Source organism: Trypanosoma equiperdum (genome assembly GCF_001457755.1).
Source record: "Trypanosoma equiperdum strain OVI genome assembly, contig: ctg_641, whole genome shotgun sequence".
NCBI classification, from domain to species: Eukaryota; Euglenozoa; class Kinetoplastea; order Trypanosomatida; family Trypanosomatidae; genus Trypanosoma; species Trypanosoma equiperdum.
In genome coordinates this window covers 499-9,357 of record NW_027124578.1, presented here as the reverse complement: position 1 = coordinate 9,357, position 8,859 = coordinate 499, and the positions used below count along the sequence as shown (strand labels likewise).

Genomic DNA, 8,859 nt, shown 5'->3' with positions numbered 1-8,859 from the left:
AAAAAATTCCCGCCACTTCCCCACATTCCGAAAAAAAACACAAACACACGTATGCCGCAAAAAAAAAAAATAATCCCTCTGCTTCTTTTCTTCATGATCCCTGAGCATGATGGTAGCCTTTCACCCACCACGAAGAGCATTTAATAAATTTACGTTTCTTTTTATTATTTATACTAATAATTTTTACGTTCTTTCACTATCTTCTATTTAACGGTTCCTCTCATTTCCTCCCCCCCCTCTCATTTCCCCTCTTTTCACACTCCTTTTCTTTATTTTCCTTCTCCCTTCCAGTCACTTTGTCCTTCACGCTTATGCGCGGGGTTATTATATTTCTTTTTCTCTTTTTCTCTTTTACCCTCAATCTTCTCAATTGCACACCCCTTCAGCTTCCCTACTGCGTTATTAGTGCAAACATTATTAATTAAGGGAAAAAGGAAGGAAACTCAAGGTTTTAGGCAACATTATTATTATTATTATTTTGCTTTCATAAGACCCCTTTGAAGGCCATACATATTAACATATCCATAGACAAAAAGAAAAGGAACAGAGGTCCAAAAGGGTGGAATAACTTGTGCGTGTGGAAGTTTTTTTACTAGGAAGCAAAAACAAAACAAAACAACACAAGCAACAAACAAACAAAAAACAAAAAAAATGGCGACGGAACAACACCAGCAACAGCGGCAGAAAATGTTAAATTCTAAAGATTTGGAAAATGCTCTCGACTACATTGCAACATTTGGGAGGCCACACAAACAAGATGAGACACTTCCACTCTTCAATTACATTTTTGATTTGAAAGATAAACTCATTGGCCGAATGTCCTCCCATGAGGATGTCCGCATGTTTGTGGAGAGCGATGCGGGAAGGCGCATGTCGGAAGGACTTGTCAAGGCGCTGGACGCCGATGGTGATGGACATGTCACGCCACGGGACCTTCAAACCATATACGAAAGCAAACTAAAAGGAGCAATTCGTAACAACAGCGACACTCTCGACACGGTAATTCCATGGGCTGGTCAATGGTTGGTTGGTATTGGCTCCGGATACCTCACCGGTCGCGTTATTCGACGCGTGTATGCGAGGAAATATTTCATTACACTGGCCGGAGCCACCGTCTACACCGGTTTGCAATTTTTGGCGCAGAGGAATTTTATCGAGCAACAGCTGCTGGAGGCGGCTTTCAAGCGAAAGGTAAAAGAACTTGCTGATGCCAATGGTGATGGTGTGGTAAATGCCGACGACTTAAGTTATCTTGTGGAGAATCGAATGCGACATGTGTCGACAAAACTCGGATTCGGTGGGGTTGCGCCGGGGGTTTTGGGTTATTTGGCTCTCGCTGTCGGTATGCGGCGGGGACTGCGTCGTGTATGAAGGTTCCGTGAGCTCGACATTAACAACACACGGCAGGGCAGAAACGGGGGTTTTTTTTTTCCGAAAGAAATTTTAGAAAAAAAGAAAAGAAAAGAAAAGAAATAATGACAGTAACAGCAAAAACAACCCCAAAGGGGGCGTAACAAAAAAAAAATAAGAAAGGTAACCCTGTTGGCGTGTGTGGTTGTGTCTCGTAGTGTTTTTGTTTCTTTCACTGGCTGTGATGTTTTGTTCTTTTTTTTATTTCTTGTATTATTGCTTTGATTCAACAATCACGCCATTGTATTGTACCCAACGTATATTATTATATATAATTGTTTAAGTGTTATTTGTACATATTCGATTAGGTTGGTCATTTTTCTTCCCTTCCACTTCACTCCGCTTTCAATTCCCCTTTCCAATTCTAACCCGACAATTATTTTTTTTTAATTCCCCCTTTTTCTTGAACTCATGTGGTTCCTGATGGAGGAGGGAGACGCAAGCACCATTTGTATTTGTGACTGAGACCGTACTGAGGGTTAATGCTTTGACCTGGGCGAAAAGCTGGTTTTTCAGCGATGCGTATAAAAAAGGATTCAAGATGGAAATTAGGGGAAGAAGGAGAATTAACTACAAAAAATTTATGCGGCGGTTGATGTGACTGGGAGTGTCTTCGTCTTAATTGTTACTGTCGTGTGTTGAGGTCAGGAGGAATTTCTTCCTCCTTTTTTTTCCCTTCGCTTTTCTTCTTTACTTGTAACGAGAGTAAACCACAGGTAAAGTCAAATTTGTCTATGGTTACCCTGTAATTGCCCCTTAATGTAATCACATTTTAATACAAATACCTGTGTGCATACGTGTATATTTATATATGGAGGCTGATGTATTGCCATCCGTTTTTTAAAAAATATTTTACCGCTTTTTTTTGTTCTCTTTTTTTTCCCCCCTCTTTTTTGCCTTGTGAAAAAGTATGTGGTGTGTCTTGAACTATTTACTGTACGCTTTATATACTTGTACCACCGTTTACTGTTCAACCATAATGTATGCAGAGGGAGGAGTTGCACCTTTCATCCCATGCTTTTTCGTGCTTGCGTGTACGCGTTCACTCGGTTTGTACCTTTGGGAAGTGCAACTTGCCACTGGAAGTTTTCTGCTTCAAGTGAAGTGTGTGATGTTTTTTTCTCTTGTCGATGGGTGTGGGAAAAAAAAGAAAAAGAAACCATCCCCACTTTGCTTCTTCTTCGTTTTTGTTCAACCTTATTTTCATTCCAGTTGAAAACGACTTTATAGACAGAAAAGAATCTTTTTTTTTTTTTTTGTAGGGTAGAGGGGAAGTATCGTGCCCACAGCATTAGGAAGTGACAGGTTGAGCGCGCGCCTTTGAGCCTCCGTGTTCTTTAGCGCTTCTCCTCTCACAGTCTCGCCTCTTTCTTTTTTCTTTTTTTTTTTTGGTGCCGTTTAAAGTGCTTTGGCATTCCATAACATAACTTCTGAGAAGTTACACACGTTGCAACATGCAAGTGACAGAAACGGTGCTTGCGAGGGCTGTAATTAAGCGGCGCTCGCCACAGTTATGGGGTGCGCCTGGGGCACCGATCATTCGCATGCGTGGACATCATGTTGTATGGAAATTCCAGTCGTACGATCTCGTAGTGGAGCACACACACAAGCGGCGCAACTCCGATATTCGATTGCTGCATTATCTTGGAAAGCACTGCCCACACCCGCAGAAGTCTCTTTGGTCCCCTGATACCCCTGTGGCACAGGACCGTCACTTGTTTATGTTAACAACGGTGGATATCGATGCCTTTAAGTATTGGTTTGGTGTTAAGCGATGCCGATTGTCGATGAAACCATGGGCACTTCTGGCGAAGGCGGGGTTGCTTCCCCCTTCATTAACGCAAAACTCGAAAATTATGCCAAAGCCACTCTTCGACAAGGAAAGTTTGATGCGATATTATCTTGCGAACCGGAAAGATGAGGATGTTATGGCCCGGGAAAAATATTTGAATTATGAGAATAGCATGGTTAAGACTGAGGAAGAACGCGCTGCAGAGCGGCCGGTGGCGCCGTATCTTTAGCATCTACAAATGCACAGATCAAAGCATTGGTTCTCTGCCAGGAGTGAGGTATGATACGGTGTTTTCTATCCTTCCATCTTTCGTTTCCCTCAGGGAGTATGTTCAATGCTTTATCCGCATCCAAGTTCACTTTTCCGGCTTCTGCTCTCGCTACATGAATATATATGTCTGTTTACTTTTGATATATGCCAGACGACATCCGAAGCGGCTGTGAGGGATGAGACATATCGACATTCCTCCCCCCAATCACCTGCCACTTATCACTTTTCACCATCAATATCTCAGCGCACTCGGTTCGTTACACACCTCATGGTGCACTGATTTTTTTTTTTCACTTGTATTGTGCGTCTTTTTTGATTGACTGCCCATATATATATATATATATATGTATTTATTTATACCATTTTCCCCTATTGGTGTCTAAGGGTGGTTAATACTATCGCACAAGTAGAAGAGTGAGTTAGTCACATAACGAGTAATCATTAATCGGTAAACTTGTCGTGTTGCTGTCGAAAAGGAGCAAGGGAGGCGAGAACAAAATAAGAGGAGGGAAAATTATAAAGTGTGGTATGGAGTCGCCGATCAACCCAGAAATTTGGAAGTTCCTCTTCCGTGGAGGTGTCGCGGCCCTCTCCTTCGCCTCTCTATTTTCACTTTACCACGAGCGGTACGACCTTCTATCATCACTGGATGCTGACTTCAAAGCAATTAGTACGGCTCAGACGGGATGTGAGAGCGAGACTGCCATTGCCAAAATCGTTTCCAAAATAAAGGAAGAATCCGCCCAGAAGAAAGGTATGACTCGCCTCTCTGCTGAAAGACATGGCTCCACACTTGTGCGTCTCGCCGCCTTGCAAAAAGATGGCTCCAACGCGACTGTTGTAAGAGCGGCGATCAAGGCACTTGTTGTCATTTTCGGCGCCGACGCAGCGGGCCATCGAAAGTTGTACATGTTGGGCGGTTATCGTACTCTTCTTACGACACTGAGCGAGGCACACCGGCAGGGGTTGCAACCACTTCTCGAAGAGACGGCGGAGGTTTTGCACACACTCACGCGTGTAGACGATTCGGAGGTTATACTCGACACGGATGTCCCTGTCGGGTCAGAGGGAGCTTATGCGTTGGCTCGCATTCCAGCAACCGTGAAGATGCTCCGTGTGCTGAATCCACAGAGCTCAATTGTGCTCCTCAGCTCCCTTACAGGCATATTTGCAAATGTCTGTGCACTACGCGCTGGTGCTGTTGTGATTGGGCGCGGACTTGATGGGCACAGCGGAATTTCGTATTTCTTGCGCCTTCTCCAGCATAACAATCAGGGTGTTGCGGAACATTGCATCATGACGATCCGCTACCTCGCTCGATCGGGCATAGGCCACGCAGAGTTGGCAGAGGAAGAAAACCTCTGCCGGCTGGCCGAAAACTTTTCCGCAACAAGTGATCCACGTATAATCAATTCCGTTCTTTCAATTCTGTTGGTTATGTTCGACAGCAAAGAAGGGCCGAAGTTTTTCCATAACGTGGCGGAAAAGACAGACATAATTTCTACCATGTTCGAAATTTGGTGCCGTGCGTCAGACAAGGTCCTGCGGGATCGTGCTGAGGTGCTCGTGCAACTTCTATCGCATGTACCACAGTGCACAAGCAAGGTGCAAAGGTATTTGGAGCGTTACCGTTCGCAGATCGCGGAGCGCCGCATGGCGGATGAAGAAGCAAGGCGAAAGCAGCTGCAACAGATGCGGCAGAATCAAATGATGCAACAGATGATGTTGGAAAATATGGGTATGGGAGGGGGAATGGATTTAGCGGCAATGATGGGTGGCGGCATGTAATGTTAAAGAAGTATGGAGGTAGTGGCTAGCGGGAGCCGATGTGATGACGTCTTCGCTGTTGTTTTGTTGGTCAACGGGGGCACTTCATTTGCCAGGCGTGTTTGTGAGCGGAATGGTTGTTGTGATCAAGGAAGGGAATAACATGTTGTGGGCTCAGTAATTTGATGCGGCGTACCGCTTCGATTCAGATTAGGAGGCATTTGGTGGCGGTCGGCAAATGTTTGTCGGTTTTACTTTTTCCCCTTCGTTTCATCTTTTTTTTTTCTTAGTCCACTGCAACCCTTCGCGACCTCGTGGCGGTATCAAGCAGACAGAGCTTTTTGGTGAAGGTTTGTTATGTTTGTGCAGATCTTCCATCAAGTGTAAAGTGATTCGCTACTTTATTTACGTATGAAATGTGCATCGTCCGGGGAAAAATAATGAGTCAAAAAAGGGCACTGCACGGTTGCATTCATTCTGCAGCTGCGCGTGTGTGTATAAACGGTTGAGTAAGTGAAACGATAAAATAACGGAGTCCTTAACGCCTATAGGTGGATTAACGCCGAAGGACAGTCGCCGTTTCTGGTTATTCTTTCTCTCTCTGCCTGACCAACTTCTCTGTATCTTATTTTGACTTCTACTTATTTCTTTCGCCGGATATCGCCCACTTCTTCCTTTTGGTTTTGCTTGTTGAATATCGCAAGGTAATCGGTGGTAAACCGTCCCCGGAGGTTGACTCAATGAGTGACGGGGATGAGGGAAAGTCTTTACCACAGGAGGTGGCAGGAGAGGAAATGACGTTAGCGGCACGTGAGGCGCGTTGGGGGTTTACATTGGATGAGCTTCATGCTGCAACAAAAGTTGTTCGTACCCTTTTTCACGATCCATCACTTTTTGTCGGGGATCCGTACCTGCACGAGAGCAGACTGTACACGATGATTACACGAGACCGCAAGACAAAGCGTGAGAACCGTGACGTGTACAAGGCCATTATGAATGAGGAGAAGAGTTATCGTAAGCGTTATAAACGTATGCAAGACATTGAAGCGATTCGTCGCACCGAAATGAAGCGTGAAAGGGAGGAGGCTCTCTGTCTCCTTCAGCACCAGGAAAATGAGGGATCTGATCGGGTTGTGTCGCTTATTCGTGACCGTGTGAGCGGCCCTGCGGATACCGTTGACGGGCAAGGTGCTAGAAGGAGTGAGGATTGCCATGACGGCTTGTCCACCCGCGATCGTCAGATAATATCACAAATTGGTGCGTTTGAGAATATTATACGTCTTGAAGCAATGTACACTGCGGGTTCCGCTGCGATGGATTGGGCTACTGCCTCACATCTTGTGGCTCAGGTTTACCGCTACTTACCGCATTCGTTTGGGACGCAAATGCCCCCCGTTCTTATTGGTGGTTCCGCACCACCGGGAACTGATTTGTTGCAGCAGGAGATGTATACAGCAACGATAAAGCTTCGGATTGCAAGACTCTGCGGTGAACTCTTCACGCTTGGGGGAGACAATGACAATGATGACGAAAACATGAATGGCATCAGTGGGGGCAGCAATAATCGTGATTGTGGGGGAAAAAAAGCTGGTGAACTCGTGAGCGGTATTCCTTCTGATGAGGACATAGTTGTGGCCGATTCAGGGGCAATGCGAGACCTTACCTGCCTCCGTAATTGCGGTACGTTGGATCGTGCATCTGTTGATGTGGTAAAGGCATTAAAACATAACCTTCCCGTAACAGATGCCCTTCACGTGTTTGAACGTGCAGTTAGTCGGGGGGAACCAATTGATCTGTTCGTGACCAACGACAGTGTTGGCACGCTCACCAGCCCTGACGCAAAGGCAGGTGGAAATGGAAGCGGTGTTCAGTGGTCAGTTGATGCGTCCCTCAACTTATTTATAGCTCGTAGGTTGTACAGTAAGCGACGTTACCGTGAATTGGGGGAGTCACCTTCCGATTTTCCAACACGGCCACCGGTGTCGGATGATGAGGAACCCGACAGTTTTTCTGTCTTCCAAGATATACAACAGTATGCGGCCGGTCGTCCTATACCTTGTGATGAAGCACTGCAGCTTAGTCGAACCATTGCATGCCACACCTGTCGTGTGCGGTATGATAAGTTGCACCCGTATTATTACAGTATGTGCCACTTGTGTGGCGAGTATAACTTCAACAAGCGTTTGATGACTCGGGATTTGCGGGGAAAGGTTGTGCTGCTTACGGGTTGCCGCATTAAAATCGGCTTTGCCATGGCACTTTCCCTTCTGAGGTGTGGTGCGGAATTAATAGGCACCACTCGCTTTGCTCATGAGGCAGTGGCACGGTTTCAAAGAGAGGCGGACTACTGTGTGTGGGCGCACCGGCTTCATCTCTTTTCGCTGGACCTGCGCGACATGTGGCTGGTCACTCAGTTCTGTGCCTTTGTAATGCAGAAGTTTGGGAAGTTATTTGCGATAATCAACAACGCTGCACAGACAATCGCGCGAACGAGGGAGTACACGAAGCATTTACGGCATGTGGAATCGCATCCCCCTCTAGACCTGCACAAGACACTATACGACGACGCGGCATCCAGGGAGTGGCACCAGTATTTTCTTAGTCACTCGTCGGTAACGATTGGAGAGCCGCTGCATATTGAACATCACCCTCAGCAGCAACCTTTTCTGGACGAGAGGATTACCACAGGTGACGCTACGGCCTACTATAACACCAACGCAACTGGTCACAGCGGTGTTCTGGTTGCTATCGCGAGATCACCTCTTGTTGTGGGTTCCTCAAAATCTTCTGTTTTTGATCGTTACGACACGGCTGCTGAGGAGAGCGACCACCGCGTGACGAACTCGTGGGTTATGAAACTGGCAGAGGTGCAAGGCAGCGAAGCAGCAGAGGTTATGGCCATAAATGCTCTCTCACCCTTTATCATCAACAGTAAGCTTAAACCCGCACTCCTAAACCGTACTGGTGATCCGGTGACGGATGAGGCACGCTTCATCATCAACGTTTCCGCTATGGAAGGACAGTTCTACCGGTTCAAGCAGGTGACACATCCTCACACAAACATGGCAAAGGCGGCTCTCAATATGATGACGAGAACTAGTGGTGAGGATTATGCTCAAGATGGAATTTATATGAACTCCGTAGACACGGGTTGGATTACAGATGAATCACCAAAGGCCAAAAAGGAGCGACGCGCAGACCAGCATCAGCTGTGTCCTTTGGACGAGGTCGATGCCGCTGCTCGGTGCTTAGATCTCATTTATAGTGATCGCAAAGTATACGGAAAGTTCTTCAAGGATTTTAGGGAAATACCTTGGTAGGACGAGGGCGTGAATTACATCGAATCTGCTCAACCAGTTGACAGCACCACGTCAAAAGGCTAAGAAGAAGAAATGGAAAATCAACAAGTCTGTTTGCAAACTACATAGCCACAATGGGAGTAAGGAGGTTTAGGTTTACACAATGGGGAGGTGACCGTACTACATCCCTACTTTAAAGTTAAGTAACCCGCCATGATAAAAGGTGAAGCACTATCAGCACGTTGTGACGTGTCAGTGCCGATATACGCAGCCGAGACCCTCGTATTCGCTAACGCCAGTCAGGCATTACTTTTCCACCAC

General features: G+C 46.2%; 4 protein-coding genes across 4 annotated transcripts; all 4 read left to right on the top strand.

Annotated features, from left to right (window-relative positions):
- Positions 1-651: 651 nt before the first annotated feature.
- TEOVI_000301000 (EF hand, putative) lies at positions 652-1,371 on the top strand (the record flags this gene model as incomplete). Its single annotated transcript, XM_067225997.1, has 1 exon — positions 652-1,371. The coding sequence occupies one exon, from the start codon at positions 652-654 to the stop codon at positions 1,369-1,371; it is 720 nt and encodes a 239-aa protein (XP_067082098.1).
- Positions 1,372-2,864: 1,493 nt separating this feature from the next.
- On the top strand, positions 2,865-3,431 carry TEOVI_000300900 (uncharacterized protein; the record flags this gene model as incomplete). The annotated part of the gene is made up of 1 exon (XM_067225996.1): positions 2,865-3,431. One exon carries the CDS (start codon positions 2,865-2,867, stop codon positions 3,429-3,431), a length of 567 nt encoding a protein of 188 aa, XP_067082097.1.
- Positions 3,432-4,000: 569 nt separating this feature from the next.
- On the top strand, positions 4,001-5,260 carry TEOVI_000300800 (Archaic translocase outer mitochondrial membrane 46 kDa subunit; the record flags this gene model as incomplete). Its single annotated transcript, XM_067225995.1, has 1 exon — positions 4,001-5,260. One exon carries the CDS (start codon positions 4,001-4,003, stop codon positions 5,258-5,260), a length of 1,260 nt encoding a protein of 419 aa, XP_067082096.1.
- Positions 5,261-5,979: 719 nt separating this feature from the next.
- TEOVI_000300700 (oxidoreductase-like protein) lies at positions 5,980-8,559 on the top strand (the record flags this gene model as incomplete). Its single annotated transcript, XM_067225994.1, has 1 exon — positions 5,980-8,559. One exon carries the CDS (start codon positions 5,980-5,982, stop codon positions 8,557-8,559), a length of 2,580 nt encoding a protein of 859 aa, XP_067082095.1.
- Positions 8,560-8,859: the final 300 nt, after the last annotated feature.